This window comes from Penicillium subrubescens, assembly GCF_028828155.1.
Source record: "Penicillium subrubescens strain IBT 31985 chromosome Unknown utg000004l_segment0_segment0, whole genome shotgun sequence".
Lineage (NCBI taxonomy): Eukaryota > Fungi > Ascomycota > Eurotiomycetes > Eurotiales > Aspergillaceae > Penicillium > Penicillium subrubescens.
This window is the reverse complement of record NW_026643154.1, coordinates 3,996,558-4,023,520: the sequence shown is the minus strand read 5'-3', so window position 1 is coordinate 4,023,520 and position 26,963 is coordinate 3,996,558. Positions and strand designations below refer to the sequence as shown.

General features: G+C 49.8%; 12 protein-coding genes across 12 annotated transcripts; 7 read left to right on the top strand and 5 right to left on the bottom strand.

Moving 5' to 3' along the window:
- Positions 1–5: 5 nt before the first annotated feature.
- Positions 6–506, bottom strand: N7473_006499 (uncharacterized protein; the record flags this gene model as incomplete). The annotated part of the gene is made up of 2 exons (XM_057152439.1): positions 6–374; positions 501–506. 2 exons carry the CDS (start codon positions 504–506, stop codon positions 6–8), a joined length of 375 nt encoding a protein of 124 aa, XP_057010244.1.
- Positions 507–736: 230 nt separating this feature from the next.
- Positions 737–2,314, top strand: N7473_006498 (uncharacterized protein; the record flags this gene model as incomplete). The annotated part of the gene is made up of 1 exon (XM_057152438.1): positions 737–2,314. One exon carries the CDS (start codon positions 737–739, stop codon positions 2,312–2,314), a length of 1,578 nt encoding a protein of 525 aa, XP_057010243.1.
- Positions 2,315–2,713: 399 nt separating this feature from the next.
- Positions 2,714–3,652, bottom strand: N7473_006497 (fungal specific transcription factor domain-containing protein; the record flags this gene model as incomplete). Its single annotated transcript, XM_057152437.1, has 1 exon — positions 2,714–3,652. The coding sequence occupies one exon, from the start codon at positions 3,650–3,652 to the stop codon at positions 2,714–2,716; it is 939 nt and encodes a 312-aa protein (XP_057010242.1).
- Positions 3,653–5,803: 2,151 nt separating this feature from the next.
- N7473_006496 (Polyketide synthase-nonribosomal peptide synthetase) lies at positions 5,804–6,361 on the top strand (the record flags this gene model as incomplete). Its single annotated transcript, XM_057152436.1, has 2 exons — positions 5,804–5,900; positions 5,934–6,361. The coding sequence occupies 2 exons, from the start codon at positions 5,804–5,806 to the stop codon at positions 6,359–6,361; spliced, it is 525 nt and encodes a 174-aa protein (XP_057010241.1).
- Positions 6,362–6,435: 74 nt separating this feature from the next.
- On the top strand, positions 6,436–7,113 carry N7473_006495 (Polyketide synthase-nonribosomal peptide synthetase; the record flags this gene model as incomplete). The annotated part of the gene is made up of 1 exon (XM_057152435.1): positions 6,436–7,113. The coding sequence occupies one exon, from the start codon at positions 6,436–6,438 to the stop codon at positions 7,111–7,113; it is 678 nt and encodes a 225-aa protein (XP_057010240.1).
- A 216-nt stretch (positions 7,114–7,329) lies between these two features.
- On the bottom strand, positions 7,330–10,010 carry N7473_006494 (beta-glucosidase; the record flags this gene model as incomplete). Its single annotated transcript, XM_057152434.1, has 3 exons — positions 7,330–9,175; positions 9,249–9,855; positions 9,941–10,010. 3 exons carry the CDS (start codon positions 10,008–10,010, stop codon positions 7,330–7,332), a joined length of 2,523 nt encoding a protein of 840 aa, XP_057010239.1.
- Positions 10,011–11,158: 1,148 nt separating this feature from the next.
- N7473_006493 (ATP11 family protein) lies at positions 11,159–12,449 on the top strand. The gene is made up of 2 exons (XM_057152433.1): positions 11,159–11,360; positions 11,427–12,449. Exons 1-2 carry the CDS (start codon positions 11,185–11,187, stop codon positions 12,298–12,300), a joined length of 1,050 nt encoding a protein of 349 aa, XP_057010238.1. The 5' UTR covers positions 11,159–11,184; the 3' UTR covers positions 12,301–12,449.
- A 579-nt stretch (positions 12,450–13,028) lies between these two features.
- N7473_006492 (uncharacterized protein) lies at positions 13,029–13,478 on the bottom strand (the record flags this gene model as incomplete). Its single annotated transcript, XM_057152432.1, has 1 exon — positions 13,029–13,478. The coding sequence occupies one exon, from the start codon at positions 13,476–13,478 to the stop codon at positions 13,029–13,031; it is 450 nt and encodes a 149-aa protein (XP_057010237.1).
- Positions 13,479–14,456: 978 nt separating this feature from the next.
- Positions 14,457–16,826, top strand: N7473_006491 (uncharacterized protein; the record flags this gene model as incomplete). Its single annotated transcript, XM_057152431.1, has 6 exons — positions 14,457–14,532; positions 14,591–14,961; positions 15,045–15,420; positions 15,477–15,633; positions 15,688–15,821; positions 15,874–16,826. 6 exons carry the CDS (start codon positions 14,457–14,459, stop codon positions 16,824–16,826), a joined length of 2,067 nt encoding a protein of 688 aa, XP_057010236.1.
- A 2,056-nt stretch (positions 16,827–18,882) lies between these two features.
- N7473_006490 (uncharacterized protein) lies at positions 18,883–20,772 on the top strand. Its single transcript, XM_057152430.1, has 5 exons — positions 18,883–19,207; positions 19,281–19,542; positions 19,605–19,796; positions 19,852–20,243; positions 20,317–20,772. The coding sequence occupies exons 1-5, from the start codon at positions 19,082–19,084 to the stop codon at positions 20,728–20,730; spliced, it is 1,386 nt and encodes a 461-aa protein (XP_057010235.1). The 5' UTR covers positions 18,883–19,081; the 3' UTR covers positions 20,731–20,772.
- A 327-nt stretch (positions 20,773–21,099) lies between these two features.
- N7473_006489 (uncharacterized protein) lies at positions 21,100–24,715 on the bottom strand (the record flags this gene model as incomplete). The annotated part of the gene is made up of 3 exons (XM_057152429.1): positions 21,100–23,381; positions 23,670–24,216; positions 24,272–24,715. The coding sequence occupies 3 exons, from the start codon at positions 24,713–24,715 to the stop codon at positions 21,100–21,102; spliced, it is 3,273 nt and encodes a 1,090-aa protein (XP_057010234.1).
- A 670-nt stretch (positions 24,716–25,385) lies between these two features.
- N7473_006488 (uncharacterized protein) lies at positions 25,386–26,888 on the top strand (the record flags this gene model as incomplete). The annotated part of the gene is made up of 1 exon (XM_057152428.1): positions 25,386–26,888. One exon carries the CDS (start codon positions 25,386–25,388, stop codon positions 26,886–26,888), a length of 1,503 nt encoding a protein of 500 aa, XP_057010233.1.
- Positions 26,889–26,963: the final 75 nt, after the last annotated feature.

Genomic DNA, 26,963 nt, shown 5'->3' with positions numbered 1-26,963 from the left:
CGACTCTAAAATCCTGCAAGAGATTTCTGCGAGTAATTCTGCAAGTAATTATGTGAGTAATCATGCGAGCAATTCTGCGAGTAAATCTGCGAGTAAATCTGCGAGTAAATCTGCGAGTAAATCTGCGAGTAAATCTGCGAGTAAATCTGCGAGTAAATCTGCGAGTAAATCTGCGAGTAAATCTGCGAGTAAATCTGCGAGTAAATCTGCGAGTAAATCTGCGAGTAAATCTGCGAGTAAATCTGCGAGTAATTCTGCGAGTAATTCTGCGAGTAAATCTGCGAGTAAATCTGCGAGTAAATCTGCGAGTAAATCTGCGAGTAAATCTGCGAGTAAATCTGCGAGTAAATCTGCGAGTAATTCTGCGAGTAATTCTGCGATTGGCTCAGCCTTTTGGGTTGGATCCGGGTTTCGCTTTAGCCGATCTGTCAATAGTTTCTGCGGTATTTCTCCGAGAATTTAGGCGAAGGTTTCGTGCAAACTTCATCCTGGCTACTCACGTCCATAATTTTGTTTTCTCATCTGCATTAGCTTTGCCGATTCGACTGACGCTCCTTCACCCTCTCCGCCGATCTAAGTCAAAAGTCCAATCCTGGGGTCGACTCCACCTGGACTTGGAGGCGGCGCGGAACATACAGATTATGGATATATAGTTGATTCTCATCCTGGGCGCTTAGATTCCTCACCACACCTATTCCTCCATTTTAACTCTAAACCTATGTTGAAACACTCAGATATGGAGAAAGATTCGGAAATCTCCCACATTGAATCTAAGCGTGATCAGAATGCGACGGTCAACGATGGCGCTGGTCATGCTGTCCAATCAGAACGTCATATGGGCTTTCGTGAGGCTATCCGCTTCTATCCCATGGCAGTCGTCTGGTCGGTAGGATTGTCCACGGCGGTGATCATGGAAGGATATGCGGTCATGTTATTGTCCAATTTCTACGCACTTCCACAGTTCAATCGCAAATATGGCCAACTCCAGGCGGATGGCACCTACGTTATCTCCGCACCTTGGAAATCAGCTCTTTCCAACGGAGCGGTCGTGGGTGAAATTATAGGCCTCTTCTTGACAGGCATCTTCCAGGACCGATTCGGTTACCGTTGGACGATCTTCGGAGCACTTTGCCTGGTCACTGCGTTTATCTTTGTTCTATTTTTCGCGCAAAATGTGGAAATGCTTCTGGCTGGGGAGATTCTGTGCGGCATTCCTTGGGGCGCCTTTCAAACCATCACTGTTGCGTACGCCTCCGAGGTCTGTCCTGTCGCTCTCCGGGGATACTTGACCACCTATGTCAACCTTTGCTGGGTCATCGGCCAATTTATTGTTTCTGGTGTGCTGAGAGGTGTGCTTGATAGGCCAGACCAGTGGGCATACCGAATCCCATTTGCTGTGCAATGGGCCTGGCCTATTCCTTTGATGATCATGTGTCTGTTGGCTCCGGAGTCCCCCTGGTGGCTTGTCCGCCACGGCCGACAAGAGGAAGCACGTCAAAGCCTTGTGCATCTCATGAGTCAGTCACACGACATAGTGGATGAGACTTTGGCAATGATCCAGTACACTGATAACCTCGAAAAAGAAGCCTCAGCGGGCACTTCTTACCGGGAATGTTTCAGGCGGTCGAACCTGCGGCGTACAGAAATTGTGTGTGTGGTGTGGCTGATCCAAGTGATCTGTGGATCACAACTTATGGGCTATTCGACTGTGTTTTATATTGCAGCAGGACTCCCCGCCAGCTCTTCGTTCAACATGTCCCTGATCCAGTATGGCCTAGGTGTATCTGGAACGGTCCTCTCGTGGTTTCTCATGGCACACGCAGGCCGACGAACCCTTTACCTGTACGGGAATCTTGCCCTTTTTGTGCTCCTTCTAATCATCGGCTTCGTTTCACTGGCACCCCATGGTACTACCACGAATTGGGCCATTGGGGCATTACTTTCCGTCTTCACATTCACGTATGACCTCATGGTGGGACCTGTCTGTTACTCCCTCGTATCAGAGCTGCCGTCGACACGACTGCGCGCGAAGTCTGTGGTTTTGGCTCGGAACCTTTACAACGTTGCAAATATCGTGGTTAATGTCTTGGTAAATTATCAGCTTACCTCGACGGCGTGGAATTGGGGAGCCAAGTCCGCTTTCTTCTGGGCTGGCATTTGTTTTTGCTGCATTGTCTGGGTATTCTTCCGACTACCAGAGCCAAAGGGGAGAACGTATGCAGAGCTAGACATTCTTTTTGAAAAACAGGTGTCCGCTCGCAAGTTTGCCTCAACCGAGGTGAATATCTTCCAGTCAACCGTTGTCACCGAGTGAGAATTTCGGGATCAGGCGCCTCTCAGGAAGCTATTTACATAATCTGAGATTAAGAAGACCTGAGGGTTTAAAATTATGTACACATGACAACAAAGATTTCATTCCCGGGTGTATGCAACACGTTGGTCCCCTTCCACATCTTCGTCTATAGCATAAAACTTATGCAGCATGGTAGAAGGGCTGCCAAAACAAATAGAAAACTCGGCCCATCGTCCCCCTAAAGACAGAGCAAATTTACCGAGAGCGTTGGGACACAGAGACAGGTGTTTTTGAATTGAACCGAGTCGGTCCAAGTTCTGCATCATTGTCCTTGTCCAGCCAGTCAAACTTGTTGAACAATAAATAACGTCGGCCAGGGTATTGCCTACGTCGTATATTTTTTCGAACTGGTACGTTTGGTTAGCTCAAGCCAATGTAGGAATAGGTCGTAAGACGCACAATGCCCAGTCCATGTACCTCCACTGACTCTTTAGAAATTGATGTTAATGTCTGTAGCAAGGATAGCGCAATTTCCTCTGGATATGAAAACGTCCTAGACCGTGATCCAGCCTTATTAGTAAGTAACCCCTGCTGAAGGGCCGCTCTCCATAGCATCAGGTCAAGCCAGTGCTGTGTCACAAGAATATCAGCTTTCTGTGTGTCAGGTATCGCGCCGCAGTCCGGGAGCAATTCTGAGCAAAAAGGGTCCCATGTCGAATGGGTAGAGCCGATTGCCCCCGTTTCGCTCCAGAAGTCCAAAAAGTTGACATCGATCTGCGAATAAACGTGAACAAGCAGGCGAAATCCGAGGTCAATTTCCGGCTGTTCTTCCAGACCCTCTACCTGATCGTTCGGCCCGGGAGCAGGAAGAAGTAACGGGCGAGGTAGAAGGACCGGTTTATGTCTTGCTACCGCTAAAGATCTCTCCGTGACGAACAGAATGTTGTAGATTCGACGGCAGTACAGGGCGCTGACATAATCCATGTCCCGGTAGAAGTCGTTCGTATGCAAGCCCAGCACCTGCGCCAGGGTTATAGCTTCGCGGAGGTAAAACCAACTTTGCCGAGCATCATGCAATTCAAAGTGCGTAACTGCGACAAAGAATGATGCGAGAAGCGTTAAAGGAGTGCTATCCTCTATGAAGTTATATTCCGACCGCACGGAGTGGCTCTTTTCTATGAACCTCCGCGCGACCATTGCCCATTCTCCGCACCCGATAATGGATTCGCTGCGACCACACATAAACGCGGTAACCAGTGCGCATAGAGCAAATAACATAGTTTGCTCATGTGGTTCCGTCGGTCGATTTAGCCATTCGACTAGAGTAGATGGTCTGATAAGAGGCATGATCGGGTACATCTGATGTAAGAAGACGTCGACACAGCGTCTCATTAACTGTGGCAAATTTCCTGGAGATAGAAAATCTTCCTCTGGTTGGCCAGCGCTATTCTCATCTTGATTGAAGCGTAATTGAGCAGCCCTTAGTGCTTCTATCCTCTTTCCACTCCCATATTTCGGACCGCGCTGTTTCCGGACGTATTCGCGTCTGCAAGCAAGCCGGCTCCGCTGGCAGGAGTCGCAAGGTAAAAGTCCGTCGCAGCGTACCCGACGTTGGCGACATGAGTCGCACGGTGGATTCTTAGACAACATATTATTTTCTTTTTCAACCTGCACCATCGGAGGTTCAAAACAGGTTGAGAGTCACGCAAAGTTTTTGAGTCTCCGTCGACATTATGTAGTGTGTGTACTCAAGTTTCAAAGTCCCGACACTGAGGAGTCAATTAACCTAGTTCTGTGTTAGCTTCCACCAAGTGTATTACAGAGCGTCAGATATAGAGAACTGTGGCTAACAGGCTGAGTATTATAATAAACGGGTTCATGAGTCTGCAGGTCTGGTGCCGCGTCGGCCCCCTGAAGACGCTCACTGGATATGGGTGTGCAGGAAGGGAGTGACAGCTCGCCAGGTTTTCGTGGCACAATCCAGCTCTGGCTGTTTGACTTGTTTGCCTTTCTATGGCAAAATTAGGCAAATCCTAGTTTCCCTGGATCGCAAATACAGTTACAAGACAACAATCGTATTTTAATCAAAGTAAGTTACGGTAATTTTAGCTATCCACGCCAATCCACTATACATGTGGATGGCAGTGTCAAGGGATGGCAAGAAGATTTCCTGAACGAGATTGGATTGAGTGCAGTGACACAGCAAAAGTATTTGGAACATTAGCCGTGAGCCATGGGAATTGATAGGGACACTACAGGTTTTTACTAACGTTAACTAACTAAAGCTCTATCCTGACTACGTGGCTATGGGAGAACCTAATGAACTTTAGCTTACTTATAATTGTAAGAGCGGGTCGCTCGAATTTTCAACGAGCTTCTCGGTTAAGGAGTTACTACTCCTGGCACTCGCGTTAGCGTCTTTCAGTCGGCTAGTATCAGTTGGATTTGCTCTATACTCGCTATTTAGCGGGTTAGCGCTGTATATCTTCCATTAGACAAGAAAGTCGGTATAGAGAGATTATCTTTAATAAATGCCGAATCGAAGCCTCCCGTTATTTTAATAGACTCCACAACTACAGCAGACTTCGTCCTTCTTCGCACCTCAGCAAAAGCGCTCAATGTTAATAATCTTGCTACACAATCCGGAAATCTGCCTCCGAATCTAGCAACGCGCACTCAGATTGCAATCGTTATATACACCAGTGGCTCGACCGCGGTTCCCAAAGGCATGTCACTGAGTCACTCGTCGCACCTGCACCAGATACAAGCATTAAGTCAAGCGTGGACATTTCCGCAGGGCAAGGAAACAGTGCTGTATCAGTCTTCTTATACGTAGGATATATTAATATATCATATTTTGATTTCCCGTTGCAATGCTTCAACTCTATTAATTGCGCCGAACCCCGTACGTGGCGATCCTGTCGCTATAACAGAGCTTTTACTTCTGAGGGGGTGACCACGGCACTCGCGACACCAATAGAATACCTTGATCCTACATTGACGAAGGATAGCTTCTTGCCTAATCCATATGCGAGTACCTTCTTCAAGAGTCAGGGATGGACCAAAATACATCGAACTAGAGATCGGGGGCGGCTCACTCAAGATGGACGTTTGGTCCTATTAGGACGCATCAAGGGCGATAATCAAATCAAGCTTGGAGGGATTCGTATCAACGTCGAGGAGATCGAGTCCACCATTGTCCAACACTCTGAAAGACTCGTCTCACAAGCCATCGTGTCCCTTCGTCCCGGGTCTGAGGATAGTAACGGTGGATCGTTCCTCGTTGTATTTGCGGTTCTCTCTAATGCGGAGGTCGATGAAGCTGCATATCGACTCTTGTCAGATTTGCTAGCCACCTTGCCACTGCCTCAGTACATACGACCTGCGATATTTGTCCCTATTCCTGCCTTCCTACAAAATACGTCCAGAAAGGTGCCCGACTAGCCGTCAGCAAAATCTCAATTTCAAAGTCTGCTCCTCAGATGACCAAACAATAGGGATCTGACCCCGATGGAGCAAGCCCTGCGTACTCTATGGCAAGATATTATCCCGCAAGACATAATAAGACTGGACTCTCTCAACTCGCAATCTGACTTTTTCCACGTTGGTGGCAGCTCGCTCTCTTTGGTCGACCTTTAAGCTTATGTCAAAGATCAATTTGGTGTCTCTATGCCCTTGTGCCAGCTTTTTGAAGCGAGCACTCTACAAGGCATATCATCCCGCCTTCAAAACATCACTTCAGAGCAAGCTTCCTTGTCAGTGAATTGGGATAGAGAGCTTGAAGGTCTCCTTTCCGAGCTACTGTCTTTTCTAAATATTGAAACGTCGAACCGGTGCACTAGAGCTGGAGTTGTGGTCCTTACAGGGGTGACCGGCTTCATCGGCAAAGAGGTTCTACGACAGCTTCTGAACGATGATCGGGTTTATACGATCCATTGTCTGGCTGTCAGAAAGCCCCTGGCGCAACTTCCCGTTATTTTCGCTCATCCCAAGGTGTACGTGTATAACGGAAATCTAGGCTCACCTCAGCTAGGCTTGTCAGATAGTGATTCATTCTCTATCTTCTAAACGGCAGATATTGTGATTCACAATAGAGCAGGTGTCTCCTTCATGAAGAGCTTCCGGTCACTCAATTGACCAATATGGCCTTAACGGTGGAACTTGTCAAACTTGCTTTGCCAAGGCGTGTTCCATTCCACTTTATATCGTCTGCAAGTGTTACTCGGTTTGTATGCACAGATTCCTTTGGAGAAAGTTCTGTGGCTTCATTCCCCCCTCCTACTATTCCCCAGGATGATTATACAACAGCCAAGTGGGTGTGCGAGGTATACCTAGAGCGTGTCAGTCAATCACTAGGCATACCAGTTTGGATACATCGTCCTTCGAGCGTGACAGGCTCTAATGCGCCTAAGCTGGAACTCATGAGCAATGTTCTCCGTTACTGCCAAAGTACTAGGAAGATCCCAGATTCAGAAGCGTGGAGTGCTGTCTTTGATTTCATACCGGTTGAGTCGGCGGCGGCACAAATCATAGAAGTTGTGCATGAATCCGGTGCCACGTCTGTGGAAAACAAGGGAACGAGGTTTGTCTATGAGTCCGGTGAAATTCAGGTTGAGCAAAATGAGGTACAAACGATGATGGAGGCAGATGCTGGGCAGAAATTTGAGACAGTTCCGTTGGCAGAGTGGGTTAATGCTGCCGAGGCAGCTGGTATAAGTCCTCTGTTAGGGGTGTATTTGAGCCAGGCTGCAGATAGCCAAATTCTTCTTCCTAGGCTCGTCAAAGGGAGTGGGCAGGGTGCGGTATATGAATGGGCCTAGACAAATGTGACATTAGAGTAAATCCATAGAGGGGCCATAGAAAGCAAAGTACGAAGTCATCACAACACAACCCGAAAAGATGCATGGTGAAGGAGTCTACACAGCACATCATTATCATACGACAACCCTACGCAGTAAATTGTAAAACAAGGGTATTCATTCTATGCTATGCAATTTAATTGCAGATACTCGTTTCAAGATCATTAACATCATCACCTATAGACCCAGCCAGAATCTGGTGTTGCCAACCTCAAATTCACCCTGCAGCTCCTCCGCACCAGTACCAGTAACCGAAACCTTGTAGCGACCCTTCTCGGAAATCCACTGCTCCCGCTGCTCATCCCACCAGCTAGTTGCAATCTTCTTCTCCACAACAAGCTCAACAGTCTTAGACTCACCGGGCTGCAGGAAGACCTTCTTGAACGCCTTCAACTCACGCAGAGGACGGTTGACATCAGTCTTGGGGGGGACAACCCACAACTGCACAATCTCGGCACCGGCAATCGAGCCAGTGTTGGTGACGGTGACGGTGGCGGTGATGGGCTCTCCGGCCTCGGTATATTTGGCTTCCTCTGGTACAGTGCTGATTTGGAGATCTGATCGAGTAAAGGTTGTGTATGACAGACCGTGGCCGAAGGGGAATGCGGGCGTCACGTCGCTCTTCTCGAAGAAGCGGTAGCCGACGTAGATGTCCTCGCCGTAGAGAACACGGCCGCGCTCGGAGCGGAAGTTGACGTAAGAGGGGTTGTCTTGCAGGCGGCGGGGGAAGGTGATGGGCAGCTTGGCGGATGGGTTGACGTCTCCGTAGAGAACATCGGCGATGCCGTTTCCGCACTCGTTACCGCCGAACCAGGCCTGCACGAGGGCGCGAGCTTCGTTGACCCAGGGCATGGTGACGGGTGTGCCGGACTGGATGACCACGACGGCGTTCGGGTTGACTTCGAGCACGCGGCTGATCAGGTCGTCGCTGCCGGGCGGCAGATCCATGGTGTCACGGTCATAGCCCTCGGTCTCCCACTCGCTAGTCAGACCGGCGAAGATGATGACCTGCTCGGCCGACTTGGCTTGTTCGACAGCATTCGAGATGAGTTCGTCCTGGCTGACGCGGCGGGTAGCACCGAAGCGGAAACCACCTGGTCCAAAGGCGACGATGCCACGGGTGTCCAGGTCAGATGTGGGAGCGCTGCCAAACTCGAAGACAACCTTGTACGTCTGGCCAGCCTTGAGCTCCTTAGTACCTTGCTCTTCAATGGTAGCAGTGCCGAAGAAGGCAGATCCCTGCTTCTGGTTCTTGGTGTTGTCGACAACCACCTCGCCATCGATGAGAAGACGACCAGTTCCGACGACGGTCACGCCAAAGTCATAGAGGCCATCCTCCTCGGGGGTGAAGTAGCCCTCCATGTCAACGTAGAAGGTCATGGACTTGATCTTGGGGTTGACATAGTCCATCAGGAAGCCCAAAGAGCTGACGAGGTGGAGTTCATCGACAAGCTCGCGATCTTGACCGGCGCTCTGGGGCTCGTTGTACACCTTGAAGGTGAAACCAGTTTTGCCATCCTCGGTCTTCAACAGAGGACCCAAGAGGGGCAGTTCCTTGTGAGAGTAAACACCTTGGATATACTTGACCTCACCCTGGCTCTTGGCGGCGACTCCATCGAATGGGCTCACGGTGTAATACGGAGCCAGCGAAGCGGAGCCACCACCGCAGTATGAGGCAATCTTAGCATTGGGGCCAATAACAAGGACAGATCCGTCCTTCTTCAGAGGGAGAGCATTGCCCTCGTTCTTCAAGAGAACAACCGACTCGGCGGCTGCTCGGCGCATCAAAGCTTGATCTTCAGGGCGGTTGAGAGACTTCTCCTCCGCTCCTTCGGGGATGCCCGCAGCGTCAACCCTGTTAACCAAGTTCAGAACATTGCGCACACGTTCGTCGAGCTTGAACTGGGGGATCTTGTTTGACGAAACGGCGTGGGCAAGGGCCTCGCCTCGCCAGCGGGTCTTTCCAGGCATCTCAATATCAAGGCCGGCGTTGATCGCGTCGGATGTGGTGTAAGTGCCGAACCTGCATAAACAGTTAGAACGAACCTCTTGAGTAGGGCCTGACATTAGTCCCAGATTCGACGTGTTCAACTCACCAATCACTCATAATCAGGCCTTCCCAACCCCACTCCTTGCGAAGGATACCATCAATAATAGGCTTATTCTCACTGACATGCGTGCCGTTAACCTTATTATATGCAGTCATAATACAGGCCGACCGACAAATGCGCATAGCCAGCTGGAAGGGAAGCAGATAAATCTCACGCAGCGCACGCTCCGTCACAATACTGTTGACAGCCATACGCTCATGCTCCTGGTCATTGCAGACAAAGTGCTTTAGCGTAGCAGCAACGCCCTTATCTTGCATACCCTTGCACATATGACCCGCCAGGGTACCGGATAGCACACCATCCTCGGAGAAGGACTCGAAACCACGTCCACCAAGAGGCGAACGCTGAATGTTGATCGTGGGACCCAAGATAATGTGTGTGCCCTTTGCTATCGCCTCGTCACCCATCAATGAGCCAACCTCGGCGAGCAATTCAGTGTCCCAAGTGGCACCGAGGGCGGTCGCGCATGGGAAACAGGCGGCGGGAATGCCATTGAAGAAGCGAGTGCCACGCACGCCATTGGGGCCATCGGACATGCGCAGTGAGGGAATGTTGAGGCGGGGAATAGGTGTCGTGTGCCAGAAATCACGTCCTGGAAGAAAGGATCAGCCTTGTTTTGAATAGTGGGGTGTACAGCACCAGACATGATGGTCATTGCGGCAGAGACAGGTACTTACCAGCTGTGAGGGCCACCTTCTCGCCCAGGGTCAGCTCCTCAATGGTCTTTTCAACGTCGATTGGTGCCATATTGTCGCAAATTTGACTGTTCTATACAGACACTCTGAAGTGTAAAGCTGTCAAGCACAATAATGCTTTGTTCCAACCGGATCGAGTTGGTTCAATACTTTCCGTAGAAACCAAACACTAGAACCCGAAATTCAGAACGCAAGATGGTTCAAATCAGCCCAGCCTTGAACATGCAATAAGTCTTTCCCAAATAAATGTCCAGCCGAGGGGACTTGCAGGAATACTTATACCACCGCGGCGTCTCCAGATTGTGGAATCAACCACTCTCCCCGCTTCGCGTCGAACGATGAATAGCAACGTGTACCAAACAAAGAGGGGATCCCGAGCTCACAGTCCTCCTTCCCACGAGGAAATCAAGCAGTCTTAGTGGCGAGTTGTGGAGGGACAAGCCCACCAGAACCCCCGGCAGCTCAAACAGGCACGGAGAAGCGCCCGCTGAAGCGCCCGAAGTTTAGCCGGCCGCGGCACTCGCGGAGTCGCGGGCAATCGGGAATTCGGTCCGTTCAGCCGATCTGGACGGGTAATTGGAACCACCGTGTGGGGTAAAAGATCTTGGGGTCATGCTGTAGTTCGTATATAGATTGATTGATACGTGAAGATGGTTCGTGTATGATTTAATCGAGCTTGGGCTGAATTCTAGTGTGGTTGATGATTGGAGCCAGCGAAATATATGCAAGTCGCTCGGTATATATTGACGCGTATTTGTCGGGAAAAACGTCGGACTCTGCATGCAACAACACGAATGATCTCGGCATAGTTTCCTCGTAGGCCATAATTTGATATTCAGTGCATGAGCAAGCTCCGACTAACTCAATCTTAGCTTCAATGCTATGATAAAGGCATTCTTCTGGAAGCGATTCTGCAACAGACCCATGAGTTGGAACTGGCCAACGCAGCCACGACGCGACCGGCAATTCCAGTCCTGAATCCCTGCCAGAATGCTTCAGCAATTCGTGTATATTCTAATCTGGATTGTAGTTGTATGTGCTAGAACAAAGAAACAGTTGTCATTTATTCAAATTATGCTGTCAAAGTAGAAGTAAATACGTCATGGGCAGGATGTCCCGATTGGGAATCGGAGATTACTTATTCCGAGGCCGAATTTCTTATCGTCTGAATCGGGTCTTGCGTGTTCGAGAATCAGTTGAAGAACAACAGTGGATCTGCACACATCATGGCTTCAAGGCGACTCCAAGGCTTCCAATCCGTCCTTCGTGGCAAGTCTCACCTCTTGCGCCCTCAGCAACGTCGCTGGGCCCAAGTCCACGATGTCCGCTTCCTGGCTTCCCACCACGACCCAAAGCATGTCTTGGACAAGTACAGGAGTAAGTTGGACGAGAAGGCCAGACAGTAAGTGATCCAATACGTGATAGTCCCTCAGGAAAATTTTGAACTGCGCTGACCCTGTCATTCTAGAGAGGGTCTCGACTCTATCGACGCCTTGAAAGAGGCCTACAGCGACAAGATCAAGGAGCTTCGCCGTAAAGCAGCCACCGCGGCCACCCCAGAACCAAATGCGCCTACAGCAACACCCAAATCGCCCTCCCTCCAAAGCACCCCTCCAGCCTTCCACCCCCCTCCACCTCCAAAGGCTGCATCAGCCACCGAGAAAGCCGCCCGGGAGATCTCCGGCAGCGGAAGCCCCATCAAACCGCTCAGCACCTACCTCGACGTCGAGAAGATCCGCGACCTACCCGCGAAGGAAATCGAGGCCCTCTGGCGTCTCCGATTCGCGAACAGCTCAACCTCCATCTGTGCCGCAATCCCGCTCGAGACCTACCTGCGCATCGCCGACGCCGCCCGCTACAACCCCCAATTCATTCTCCCTCTTCCTCGCCAAGCAGCCGAGCAGGACATGCAGACACCAGACGGAACACCAGCCGAGACTGCCGCGGAAATCCATTTCTTGCAGTGGGCATTCCACCCACCCGCGGACGATTTCGTTCCCGCCTCGAAGGACACAGTCAACAACCACACCTCGACTGTGATCTTCACTAACCTCGGCGCGTTCAAGATGCATGGTTCTTTCGCGCAACCGCATACCACTGTCACGCATCACTTGGATTTGGCTGATGACAAGGGTCTGGTCCTGATGCATGGCCAGGTCATGCCGGATCGGGGCGTTTCTACCGCCGAGGCGACCTGGTTGGTTAGTTCTGTGCAGCGCTTCTACGACTTTGGTGGCCAGGCGAGTGGTCGCAAGGGCGAGTTGGTGCGGATGTTTACACGGGGTGATGTGGAGAACTTTAAGGTGGAGGATTTGATGGAGGAGACCGAGAGAGTTCACTAGATCTGCCTTTCCATTGGGACTGCTTGGATGCATTGTAACATATAGGAAGCACATTTGTTGCTGATAACCCTGTACCATATATAAAACGCGGGCGTTGGCATTTTGGAATACTTTGCCTTTCTCTATCCGAAACCCTGTGTAGTGTTGAGGCTTGAAATCATGAGGACCAGGGATATGATAGCTTCCATTGCAGCAACTGGTATCAACTCAGCGCATCCCGCACCCGCATTAGCGGCCGAGAAGCCTGAGACAAGGGCTGCCCTCGAAGCCGCGGGTGGGCCTGAATGGAGTTTGAGACAACAGTGAGATCACAGCACGTCGAGACCCGCCAGAATGCGACTTGCTTTGTTGGTCTTGGGGTGCTTTGGAAGTGGGAACTAGCAGCGTTGTTTCAAATCTATTCACCCCAGGCCCTGAGCATTGAGTCTTTACGAACGCTGCTCGATAACTCTCCTGAACATTTGCATTACGAGTTCCCTTCTTACAGCACGCCGTGTTTACCCTGTAGAGGCCTCTCCTCAGGCGTCAAGCTCCTATTGCCCGTGCACCAGCCACATCCGTCTGACCCTGGTCGAATGTGACACTGGGGGCTGCAACGCGCGGGATGATATGTATCCTAGCGGGCAGCCACTCCAAAGAGCCGTCTTAATCAATCTAACATTCTATTTCCAATTTTGAAACCACTTTTCTGGTGGACGATAAGGAGCATCGAGTTCGGATTCTGAGGTTTAGGAACCGAGTCCTTGGAACCTATTGTGACGAAAGTAATCCAGCACGTCTCTGAACATGGGAAATGTGAAAGGCACATGGAATACCCCACCATCAAGCCCCTTGAGAAGTAATATCGCTCCTTGCAGATCACTTTGAAAGTCAAGCAGGAATCCCTTGGCAACGACATAGAACGTTGGAACATGAAGCCCCAATGCCAGAAAACAGTCCATGGCCATAATCCCAGATGCGGGATCTGAATCCAAATCGTGGCGAAGCATGGCCTTGATATACTTGAATGCCTCGATTCGCACCAGCTCACCAGCTTCTTTCACCGCTTGTCGAACATCCAAGTGGTGCGGCGCGACGACGGTGAGTTCCTTCAGCGCGACGAGGAGAAATTGCACTGGCAGAACCTCGTGAAGATCGGATGTCCAGCTCGGCTCGGCGAGTGTTGGAAAATGCGCCATGATTGATCTCGCCGCAGATAATTTTGAGCTTCCTAAGACCCGGCGGAATAATTGTTTCACTTGCTCGTCGACTAAAACGGCCATGCATGGCGAGCTGGTTGGTGAATTCCAGACGATTATCTTGCGCGAATATCTTGTGGCCCAGGCGGTCCATGGTGATGCTGGAGAGCTCTAGCAGAACCGGTGTTAATGAATGTTCAAATGAAATCTTACCTTTCGGGGGTGACTGTCGCGATGGCCACTCTCGATGTTGCTTACCTGGTCCGAGAGTGGGCTGGATGTGAACTCTTCTGCCATTCGAAGGATGAAAAGCGCGCTGTGGGTGATCGGAATAGGTTGTTCACAGCAAAGTCTTTCTATCAATCGATCGATGCGAGCTCGCCAACCAGGCCGCGCTCATAACTGCAAGTCAAAGTGAGTTTTCGAAAATCTGCATCGCACCCAATCAAACGCTACACGAGCCGAAGTCAAAGGAAAATGCTACGGCCTGGAGCTTTTGGTCAGAGAAGGCAAAGGGAATACAACGATGTTGACTGTGCTACATCTGGGTGAGTTGAGGTACTCTCCCGGAGGCCGGGGTAATTACCGGGCTCACCCCCGACGAGACTTGCACCGAGAAGGAAGAAGCCACAGCCACAGAGACAACGAGAATTAGTGCACATAGAAACTTGGTATAACTACGGAGATTCCTCCGGTAATTCCACATCGTCAGCATATACCCGGGCAAATTCCCGAGGCAGAACTATGTGGCGCTGCCGCCATACGTATACTTCCTCCACAGATTCTATTCCCGTGTGAAGCCCCAGCTACATGACTCGGTCGACAAACACCAATTTCGTTTAGCATGGATTGAATGCGGGGTATGGGGAAGAAAATGAGATTCAAGGAATGCTTAAATAGCCAAGACTACATCATGTATATCAGTGCGTGCTGTGTTCTCCTGGCCAAAGAAGCGGACCAAGAGCAGATTGTGATACAATGAAGGCCTGGAGGGTAATAAAATGGGCCTCTGTGTTGGCAACAACGGTTATCCAGCCAACTGAGGCAGTTAACAGTGAGTCCTGCATTTCTATTTGAAACTTCCTCGCATCGCTAATCATCTTTCCATCAAGCATTGGCACCATTCACACATTCCACATTTCCCTTGGGCTCCATCAAAGCTACTGGTTGGCTTCACGACCAACTTGTCCTAGAGGCTAATGGGCTCGCTGGCCACCTCTTTGACTTCTATCGCTATGTTGCGAACTCAACCTGGGTCGGAGGAACATATGAATATAGCGAGCTGCACGAGTCTGCGCCTTACTGGTTCAATTACATTGTTCCTCTGGCGTTTACCCTCGATGAAGTGCGTTTGAAAGACCAGGCCCGGCAATTTTTGGATTATGTGATTGATCATCAGGCGGCCGATGGATGGCTGGGACCGGAGACCACACGTCAGACGCGAGGAATTTGGGCTCGAAGTCTGCTATTCTTCGCTCTGATGGTAAGTAATCTGTCTCCGTACTTGCTACAGGGGGGGGGGGGGGGGGGGCTCCGGTGTGAACTCAATTCTCACACCATAGATAGCAATATGCCGAGGCAGATACAGCCCAGACAGATCGCATTGTAACTGCAATGCACAACTTTACACGGCTAGCAAATACCATGTTGAAGAATAATTTCACCGGCCTTATCCAGCAAAAGTCCCAGAACGATGACTTTGATCCATACGGATTCGGACTCTCCAGAACACACGAGCTCCCTTTGGCCCTACAGTGGCTCTACGAGAACCATCCTCGAAACAACTCTGATGTGATATGGGAGACCATGGATCTCATGTTTGCTGGTGGAAGACTGGGAGCCCGTGACTGGACGACATTCTTTGTTGAAGGCGTTTTTCCTAAATTGGGAACGCCGTATATCAAGACTAGCGGGTTCACTCATGGTGTCAATCTGGCTGAAGGTATGATTCATCAATATTCATTGCAAAATTTGCTTGATCATAGCTGATGTGTGAAGGGCTTCGCTATCCGACTGTCCTGTATCGAATGAACCATAATGCCTCATTGCTAGCGCAGACGGGAAACGCAGTTAACATGACGTATTTCTATCAATCGACAAGAGCAGGTAGCATCACTGCAGATGAACATCTTGGTGGTTTGAGTCCACAACGTGGGTAAGCTGGCCTGACCATCGGAGAGCATACTAATACTAATCACATATATGCCAGATCGGAAACCTGTATGGCAGCGGAAATGATGTTCTCGATGGCCTATCTCTTCCGGTTCTATGGTATCAACCAATATGCAGACAAGGCCGAACTAGCTGCCTTCAATGCCTTCCCAGCAGCACTGACTCCAGACTGTAAGTCATGTTTACCTTGCTCCGTCATGACGAATGTATTAACTTTCGATAGGGTGGGCACATCAATACGTTCAACAGACAAACCAGCCTTGGTCTCGTAATTTGACGGCAAGACCGTACGCCAACGTAGTATCATATGGAAACACCTTTGGTTTAGAGCCAAACTTCCCCTGCTGCACGGTGAATCACGGCCAGGGATATCCAAAATATGTGGCATCCTCGTACGTGCGTGAAAAGGAAGATCACATCGTCCATGCCCTACTCGGACCTACGACTTTACACACCACCGTCAATGGTAAGAATGTTCTCATCTCGTGCAAAACCAACTACCCGTTCTCTGGGAAATTAGTCTATGCGATCACTTCAGCAACGGACTTGAACTTTTCAGTTCGAATCCCGTCATGGACTAACAGCACGGGACACAATAACTACACTGTCAATGGGTCAAAGCCAAAGCCTCTTGCACCAGATTTCGCAGGACTTCAAACCGTCTCCATCGAAAAGGGACAAACTCAACTCGAGATCAATCTCGAGTTTCCAGTTCAAATTACGGAACCGCGCAACGGATCAGTAGCAATCCACTACGGCCCTTTACTCTACGCTCTAGATGTTAAATACGCCAACGCCTCATACCATAGCCCGCTGAATTGGACAGATCGTGCACCCCTTCCAACTGATCAGATCACGCCAGGAACCCACGAATGGGTTTTAGATCCAACTTCAGATTGGCAATACGCCATTGATCCCACATCTGTGACAGTTGAGCAGCTGCATAACCCGGATAAGGATCTCCAAAATCCTGTCTGGACACGCGATGCAGTACCTGTGGCTTTATGGGTTGATGCATGGTTGATTGATTGGGCACAGTCGAGTGGAACTGCGGCTGTTCCACCGCAGAATCCTATTGTTACTGGTAATGCGACGAGGGTCAGGCTGATTCCGTATGGGGCTGCTAAGTTGCGTACTGCGGACTTTTCTGTTGCTCAAAAGGTGGCGGCAAGTTGAGGTTTTGGACTGAGGTTACTCTGGAGTGGACTTTCATAATGTAGGCGTGAGTGCCGACGTATTGTGTACCTGGATGCTCAAGATTTGCTGTAAATGAGATTCTATGCATTGAATTGTTCGTCAAAGGTACAAGGCAATAAACGGTTCATGACTGTATTCTCGAGGCCACCCTTCTTCAGCGCTTCTCATACAAAGTACAATTTAATCCCAACAGTCATACCGTAGCGGCTTGTTGTCTTTTTCATAAACCCCAAAGAGTCTCTGGGCGATATACAGTGACTGTTCGTGTTGAGAAGTGAGGCAATATGCTTGTCTCACTCTTCGCACAGCCCCTGAAGGCTAGAGGCTGGGGCAAACCGTTTCCCTGGTCGTCATCCCGCCATCTGAACTTTCCGATTTACACTTTTCACCCCGGTCACCGACGAGCCTTTTGATTAGCTCAATTTGCCACCGATCCCCACGTTGTTCTCGGTCTGAAACTCTCTTATTGATACTCGCCGGCCCGTTGTCTTTTCGCCTCCCGCGGATGACGGGAGCCGGTCGGCTTATCTTACGTAGTCTTCTTAGAAGCCGAGTTTTATTCGATGAGTGCCTAGATCTTCCAGTCTGGAGGAGGGCTGCGCCGTACATGCAGTAATAATCGCCCCCGGTGAGCGATCCGGGGCCGAGCCCGATAAGTTAAGCATTGGAACTCTGGACCCAGTAACTTTGTTTGCCTTAACATGTTTCCTATGGTGGGCTCCTTACTCCATGTAGTGGAAGATGTGGTTACAATAGGGATTGGTGCGAGACTTTGTGTTTAAACAACGCCACTGTTCAGCCCGGGGGGCAAGGGGGTGTTTGTTTGAGGATATGAGGCTCCGTGGCGTGACTGAGACAAGCATAGCGCTTCCGTTGCGGCTGCGGTTGTGGCCGGGGATCGCTGGGATTTTACTTCATCGTAGATCTCCCTATTCCCTATGAAGTTGTAGTTGTACGGGTATATTCGGTCACTTTCTACCGTTCGGGGGAATTATCTTAGATCAGGCCACGCGTTGATAGGGAATTTTCTTTTCTACGGGCGCACATATGAAACAATAACAATTCCGAACTCACATACGGAATCCGGCCGAGGATTGGACGAGCACAGATCAACTGAGACCCCGTACACTCGCAAGGAGCCATTAGTACCGAGTTCAGGTGTTTGTAGCCGGTTGTGCAGCCCGCAACCCGGACAACTCGTCCTTCAGGCGCCCGGTGCGGGTTGTTAGATCTCTGTGTGGCGAAGAGCATCAATTCATACCGTAAACGGAACCGGCAGGCTTCTGCGATGGTTTCCTGCCAACCTGTCAACTTAACAACTCTACCACGGGGTGTCCGATAAGACAGTGGTCAATCAGACTAGGCTGCGCCCGAGTCTGGAGTCCTTATCGTAAGTGGGCCATTCAAAGGTCGAGAGTGGATATCATCACCTTCCGTTTTGATGTTAGGGGGTTCCGCTCTTCGTAGGATGTCGTCAGTGGTGTCACCCAACCACCCAACCCAAGCAGCTACAGTAGTAATCACACTTCGTAATGGTCTCTCTGTGCCCGGTCACACCATGAGGGATTTAGGGGGTCCTACCGGCCTAGGGACTTCCCCCGCACTCAAAAAAGTGGATTTACCAAATTGAAAGTGGTTGGATTGCGGGGGGCAAGTACTAAGTGGGATCGGCTGTGTGAATCTGGGGATGAAACCCGACGAGAGACCCACGTAGTAATTGCTGGCTTCACGCCAAGGGGAGGGGAGTGGATTGAGGGAGATTACGTTCAAAAGAACAGCACAAGAAACTGGAAAGATGGAGAAAATATGCAAGATAGAAAGCACTATCAGATAGCGAGGCTCTTTATGATAAGCATTAAACTGATACAGATAAAGAGTTCATCCCCCTGTTTATCTGGCGTATCTCTGCTCGGTGGCTGACGGGGGAGGCGTCACGCCGATCGCGGTAAGCCGTTCCGGGTCCTTTTGATTTCTCTTGTTTCTGACTTTCTGAGTTCACCCCGGGCCCCCTGAGAGAACTTTAAGACGCCTGAGGCTTGGCCCCAAGAGAGTGACCGGTTATGGGCCCTGGCAACCGGGCTTAGCCGCGAGGGGTGGAAGGGTTTAAAAGTTACCTGGACGCCCTGGTTTTAGTGCGGTTTTTTCCAATTGCATGGACAGATTGTTTCTGTATTCAATTCATTCTATTTCCTTTTTTTTTCTCCTTGAATTTTATCCTTCTTTCATGTCACACCATGTCGGAGAAAACTAAAGAAGACTTCCTGGCTCCTGTGCCCTCGCAGCTTGGTGAAATCGAGGAAGGGGCCGCCCATGATGCCGTCTTTGGAGAGATCACCGAGGATGGTCCTAACTATCGCGCTGTACGTCTCATACCTTTTATTCATCGTGCTCCGTCTGGAATTGATCACTAACAATCTATGTTTGGGACTATAGGTAGGATGGAAGGGAACAGCCGTCTTGATGATGAAGACACAAATAGGTCTTGGTGTCTTGTCAATCCCTGTCGCCTTCGATGCCCTCGGCGTCGTACCGGGTGTGATATGCTTGATTGTCATTGCGGGTATTACGACGTGGTCTGACTATATCATTGGCACTTTTAAGTTGCGGCATCGCGAGGTCTATGGCATTGACGATGTTGGCGAACTGCTGATGGGTCGATTTGGGCGTATTCTGCTGGGAGGTGCTTTCATTCTTTGTGAGTTAACCATTGAAGTGCCCTCTTGAGTCGCTGCCTTTTTCCTAACAAATCCGTCCTAGGGTGGGTCTTCGTGGCTGGCTCTGGAATGCTGGGAATCTCTATCGGTCTCAACGCCGTTTCTTCCCATGCGACGTGTACCGCAGTCTACGTGGCCATCGCTGCTGTTGTCGCCTTCGCATTTGCGAGCATTCAGACTCTCGGGCGCATCTCGTGGCTAGCCTGGATCGGTCTCTTCTGTATTCTGACTTCCAGTGAGTTTTCTGTGAGGAAATTTTGGTAAATCCCGGTCACTGACCCTTCTTATAGTCTTGATCGTTACCGTTGGAGTCGGTATTCAGGATCGCCCTTCTGCTGCCCCCAAAGATGCCGTCTGGGTCTCGGATTATAAGATCGTCGGTACCTCGTCGTTCACTGATGCTATTTCCGCCATCTCCACAATCATCTTCGCCTATGCCGGAACGCCTGCTTTCTTCTCTATCGCCTCTGAGATGCGTGATCCCACCCACTACAACCGGGCCCTGATGCTCTGCCAGTCGGTTGTGACTTGCTTCTATCTCGCCATCGGCATTGTCATCTACTATTACTGCGGCTCCTATGTCTCCTCTCCTGCTCTCGGCTCGGCTGGTCCGGTCGTGAAGAAGGTGAGCTACGGCTTTGCGTTGCCTGGTCTGATTGTTAGCACACTGCTATTTGTCCACGTATGTCTTTGCTCTATACTCCCCCAAGGAGAAAATTCCACCAACCCGAGTATTTATTCTAACAATTTTCTAGATCACTGGAAAATACATCTTCGTCCGCATGCTCCACGGCTCCCGCCATTTGACCGCCAACACCGTCAAGCACTGGGTCATCTGGCTCGGATGCACCTTCGGCGTCACCCTGATCGCCTATATCATCGCCAGCGCTATCCCTGTCTTTGGCGATCTCGTCTCGCTGGTTGGTGCCTTGCTCGGTACCCCAATGTGCTTCCAGCCCATGGGTGGCATGTGGCTCTACGATAACTGGTCGAAGGGCAAAAACCATCGCACTATGAGGTGGAACCTGATGGTCTGCTGGTCTATCTTTGTCATTGTGGCTGGATTCTTCTTGATGGTCGCAGGCACGTATGGGTCTGTTGTGAGTATCATCAACAGTTATAAGAAGTCTGGGGGTTCGGCTTGCTGGTCTTGCGCCGATAATTCTTAGATAGAAATATGATAGATTAGAATTATATTCAGTACTTGGATGTTCTAACGATTTCCCAGCTTCCTCAAGCGCCGTGTGTAGATTCTTACAGGCATCCTAATAGGCCAAGCAAATGATTGAAGTTTCACTCCAGAAACATCTTGGGTCATCCTAACCGACCAATAATACTCACTGGGGTTTTCACTCCTCCCCCAAATTGAGACTACTTTTGTAACTCCCTTCCGAAGGCGATACAGGAATAGCAACCCTCTCAAGCGATGTGTCAGACTTCCGTAGATCTATGAGGCCCACGGACAACCTTGAAACAAGCGCTCTTCCTCCCCTGCCAGGAACAATCCTCCGAATCATGGGGCTTTCCAACAATCTGTCTCATCTCGAATGCCTTCCTTGATCTATGGACAGCTCCAACTCTTCATACGTACCCAATGCTTTGGACAACTTTTGCTCAAGACTTCGAGCATCACACCGTTTTGACTGCTCTTGGAACACATCATTCTCTAGGAAACGTAGAATCAATTCCACTTCTTTTCCTTCACCCCTACTTCGATTCTTTGCTCTTTTGATGAGCTGGCTGTGCCAAGTCTTGATCGCCGGATGAGGTCGAGGGTTGTTTCTGCCTCGAATGAAAAATCGATCGCACCCATTGGCTTTTGAGTGAGCTGCTCGCTTTGCAGCATACTTGGTTACACCCTGCGCGCCATCGTCCAGATAGGTGAACACAATACTGATCACACAGCCCAAGGACCAGACATCGCTACTGGTACTGATAATCGGAAAGGTTTCCATGCACTCCGGTGCAAGGCATGTGGCTTCGCCTAGCCGGCCTTCGGCTCTTGAAGCTGGAGAGTCCTGCGAATTTTGCTCCAGATTGCGAGTGAATCGGCTTCTTAAGTCTATCACAGTGCCTTGCTCTTCGCCCTGACGTCGATACTTCACATATGACATCGCAAAATCGCTGATTTTCCAGGTACAAATGTCATCCCCGGGGGTTTTCTCGGAGAAAATGAGGAGGATATTTTCAGGTTTCAAGTCCACATGGTAGCAGACAAGGTCATCCCCTTCCTTTGTCTTCAATCTAGTGTGTAAAAAGTCAAGTCCATTTGCCAAGCCCTGGGCATTTTTAATGAAGGCTACTCTCTGATTTCTCGAATCTGGTCTCATCGGTTGAGAAACCATCATGTATTGCCCGAGGTTGTAGGTAGCTAGCGGCATAAAGAGGCTGTAAGTCAACGAGCCAATGCAAAAAGCTCCCAAGCTGGTAAGAACATTATCGTTTTCCTTGCGAAGTGAAAGAATTGTCGTCATAATTTCGTGAGCTGCTGTTGAACGCCGGGATTCCAAATCAGTCCTGATATTGAAGTCTTTCCTTGCAACTTGAGTGGTCCATCTGGTGAAATCGTTGAAGTACGGATCATGGATATGACCTTCCGCGATAGCAGTCTTGAAGACTGTTCCGAAAGAACCTTTCCCTATAATTTGCTCCTTTACATAGGGAAGTCTTCGTCCCTCGACATTTGGAATTAAAACTTCCATCCCTACCACAAGGACAGCAGGGCAAAATATTGCTTGTTGGGTGAGAAATTTGTCCGTGGCAATCGTATCCTCAAACAACTCCATGAGAGTCTCTCCGCTCGTCGGGAGAGAACATCTCTCTGCTGCCCATGACTCTCTTACGAGAAGGTTAATGACAAAATGTTGGACAGCTTCGATTTCGCACTCAGAATATATCAAAATAGCCAAAAAGTCATGAAGACGTTTCTCACTCAACCTTCTTGCGAGGGTTTCTTCGTAAGGAGGATCCAGAGCCTGAATGGCAACCTCGGGTAAAGAGAGACAGTTGAAAAATTGGAGCAGCTTGAGACCACGCAAAAGCGTCTCAGCAGTTCCACGTGGAGCGAACTTAGGGGTAGTTCTATCGCACTGCTCAAAACATTTCTTGAGATCTGCACGCAATCCCTTGCAGAACTCGATGTAGGAAATGGAGACTTCATCGTTGGCGGACTCTTTGGCTGTTTTTTGAGTCTGATCTCTCGCGGAATAGTTGCCCGTGAGTGGTGATTGGATCGAATTTTGCAAGTTTGAAAAGGCTTCCCCTGGAAGTTGCGAGGATGCTTTGATAGAGCTCTCTGCCAATGCACCTCCGTGCTTGGCCCCAGCCTCCATGGCCGCATCAATATTGGGGGTTGGGCTTTTACGAGTGAATGAAGGGTCATGGCTTAGCTTCCCTGCCTGGTCGGTGGCTATCTGTTTAATTTCTGTGGCAGATTCATCTGCTCCAATTGATTTCCGCGTCTTAACCAGGACCAAGTCAGCAAGCTCAACAAGTTCACTGAGGCTGATCATCGACACAGGCTCTAGTAGAACCTTTATCTTCTCCTCGAAATATGAATTGCTGAGCAGGAGTTCCTGACGTGACTCGCAGGGTTGCACGGCTAAAGTCTTCTGGATTGTGTGCACGGCTCGGATATATGCTGGAATATCAAAACTTCCAGGTACGAGCAGTCTTAGGTCTGCGAACTGTCCAAACGCAGACTTCTTGCCAGAGATAATGTTCTGTAGGCTATCCCGAAACCGACCCTCTAAAACTTGGATCAAATCCCAGATCTGGGTCATCCATTTCATTGGATGGGAAACCGGCAGAAAAGAATCTGCTGTCGAAGACAAGTCAGTTTTCATGACCTGAGCGCAGTGGCCTACTATGAAGGTCCGTATTAGAGTGGCACACAGGTCGAATGATTGAATAAATCCGATCAAGTTGCCGTGGTCACGTAACTGAAGGTCGAGGAGCGATGCAAGATTGATCGAGCTGCCTTGATAATCTGAAGAATAGCCAGGAGAATCGAACAGAGATTGGAAATAGCATATAATAAAACACCGAGGATCTGTATGGCCCAAAGAATTTCTAGAATAATCATAGGCAGGACTTGGAGATTTTATACCAGGGCCTTGGTTGATGAGTGTTTCTTGCACGCGCTCAAACTGGATTCCCTGAACGTAGCACTTGAAGCAGGGAAGACTGCGCATGTCGTGACGAGATGTGATTGTAGTCAAGAATTTGGCAGCTTGATGGTAGCCAAGTGCCACCTCGAAGATCCCTCTCCACTTGTCATTGTTGGGATATAGTATCAACGTCAGATCGAGGAGAGCCTGTGCCCGGCTGAAAGACACGGAACATGCGATCACCCAATCTAACTCACGGAATTCGCAGAGAGCTTCTTCGCTTGGTATCTCCCCAAAGCAATGCTTGTCAAAGAGAACCGAGCCATCCAAAGAGCTGAACAATGGCAGAGCCTCCAAAAGAAGAACGAGTACTTGAGACGCACTCCAAATATGACCATTGGATGATAAGATCGAATACCACCGCACAAAGCCGCAATGGGGTGATTCTTCGAGGGCCCACGGGCATTTCATCTTGTCCAGCGTTACCCAGTTGGAATTTTTTAAGGCAAAGACCATGATTCTGATGTAGAGCTCGAAGATGTGAATCTGCTGTCGTTCAGTACGAGAACAAAAGCTAAAAGCCTATGGAGTAGCTTCTCACCTCGACATCGCCAGGAAGTGTACCAAAAGGAATTTTAGTACTCCGACTGTACATATAATCCCAGCTTGCTTTGGCTTGTTTCAAAGCCGACCGCAATGAGCCTTCAGTATAGAGATGGGCCAGAGATCTCATGATACGCAGCAGCTCAACTTCCTCTTCTTCAAGCACAGGCTCCATATATTGGATCTGAATGTCCAAAAACTCTGAAAGCATTCGATATTTCTCTTGCACTAAGAGCAAGTCGGCGTACTCGGCAATGACTGGAAATAGGGAAAGATGTGCTGAAAGCGTTTGCTGGAAGATTTCCTCAGCTCGCTCGTATTCTCCCCGTCGCTTGAACCGCACGAAAGTCTCGATTTCCAGCTCGACATCCTCCTCTACCTCCATCGTCAAGGAGAATGGAGCTGCCTCTTGACCCGGAAGTTCCGACGCATTCGCCGTCATCCTGGCCTTCGGGGTGATCGTTCCTGTGACAATAGACCTGCTGTCTGGTTAGTGCGGGGATGCAATCACTTCTCGGCTGAAATGTCTACCTCTAGGAGATTCACGATTATGTGATCACGCAGGGGTGGCGCTCTAGCGCCCAAAGCGCCAAAGCACACCTCGTTTTTCTCTTACTTGCCCCTCTCCATGGTTGATCTGGACACATCGCCGTGAGGACGGTAGTGGGGATGGTCTGAAACAGAGCGGCATCATGTGGAGTCGCTATGTGCTGAAACGTCGCGTTGATAAGTACCAGCAAGAAACCCGATCGCTGCTAGAACAGCACCGACAAAGCCTGGCTTACAGAGAGGTACGAACAGTCAAGATTGACTGTTCTTTTTTGCCAGATTCTCGATGGGGACGAATTGGGCAGGATCCGGCCTCGCCTGCTTGGCTCCTCTATCTAGACGTCAAAATTAGCCAACCGAAAGACTGTTCCCTCTCCAGTGCAAATGTTGAGGTGATATTTCGGTCGCATCACCAGGAAAGTCGAACTTCCACAGCCGGCAGTCGACTAGGTCCTATCATTACGGATTATTTTGGACCGCAACGTATCGATGGGACAGTTATCAACAGCCAGGGAAGCGCGGTTTGTGGAGATGCAACACTTTCTCTCGGACAGGGATATCTTATGGGTCCCATGAGCAGTCGAAGAGAACCGATTACTTCATCATCCGACTATGGGTCTGAATGGACGCTACGTGGATTCTCCTGGCCGTTGGCTGAGGATACAAGTGGTCTTCCTCGACGTGTTGAGTGGTTAGTGGAGGATGCAGTTGCCTGTGGGGGCCTGCGCCTGGCACTCGTGCTCCAGCACGACATGAAGCCCTTTTCAATTGAGGTCCGCATCGATGGCCGACTTCAGGGGGAGAAGAACAAGAAATTCCGCTTCCGTCGGCCAACGGAGCCAGGCAACATACCCAATTTATCTAGCATTGTGACTCCCTGCGGCACAGACGAGTTTCAGTTGGATGATATTGCATCTAAACTCGACTATGAGATGACGAGACTGAACATTCAAAAATATCGAAGTGCCGCCAAGATGCTCCTGCGGGATCAGGATCCTTCATCCCCTCATCCAACTTTCTGCCTCGAACAGACAAATAGAAGCAGCATTAGTCATTCTGATGACAGCCAGCAGCCAAGATCACACTCTAAATATACTCACAGCGACTATACTGTTGCCTGGATATGTGCTCTGCCCATAGAGATGGCAGCGGCGAAGGCGATGCTAGAGGAGATTCATCCAAATCTTTCGGTGCACCCCAGCGATACCAATCATTACGTGTTGGGACAGATTGGCTCCCATAACATCGTGTTAGCATGTCTACCAAATGATGCATATGGCACTACTTCAGCCGCAGTAGTAGCCACGCACATGCTTTACACTTTCAATCAAATCCGCATGGGCGTGATGGTTGGAGTAGGAGGTGGTGTTCCTTCAACAAAAAACGATATTCGATTAGGAGATGTGGTTGTCAGTAGCCCTACAGGGCATTTCGGAGGCGTCATACAACATGACATGGGTAAAAACATCGGACACAAGATCCAGATGACAGGGGCTTTGAATAGACCACCGCAGTCACTCCTTGTGGCAGTCGCTAGGTTACGGACAGAGCATCTGATCTCGGGCAACAAGGTTCCAGACTATGTTGAAGAGATGTTAACAGAAAATCCAACAATGAAGTCTGATTTTTCTTGTCTGGGCCCAGATCGGGATCGGCTTTTTGAGGCCAACTATGATCATGTTGAATCTACAGCCACCTGCGAGAAATGTGATCGAAAAAGAGAGATCGTGCGACCTCCTCGGACATCCAATAGTCCGAAGATACATTACGGTCTAGTCGCCTCTGGAAACCAGGTCATGCGGCATGGTCTGACACGGGATCGACTAGCCAAAGATCTGGATATCCTGTGCTTTGAGATGGAAGCGGCAGGGCTCATGAACAACTTTCCCTGCTTAGTGGTGCGAGGCATCTGTGACTATGCAGATTCACATAAAAGCAAGGAATGGCAGGGCTATGCCGCAGCGACGGCAGCTGGCTATGCCAAAAATCTGTTATCAGTTATTTCTGTCCCTCAGATTTACTCGATTCCGGTTGCTGTCACTTCTATAAGTGGAGATCAGGTCTGAAGACCTATTTATGCTTGTATGAACATGAGTCCGATGTATATGGATTACCGCTCGGTGACAGAGAATATGGAAAGG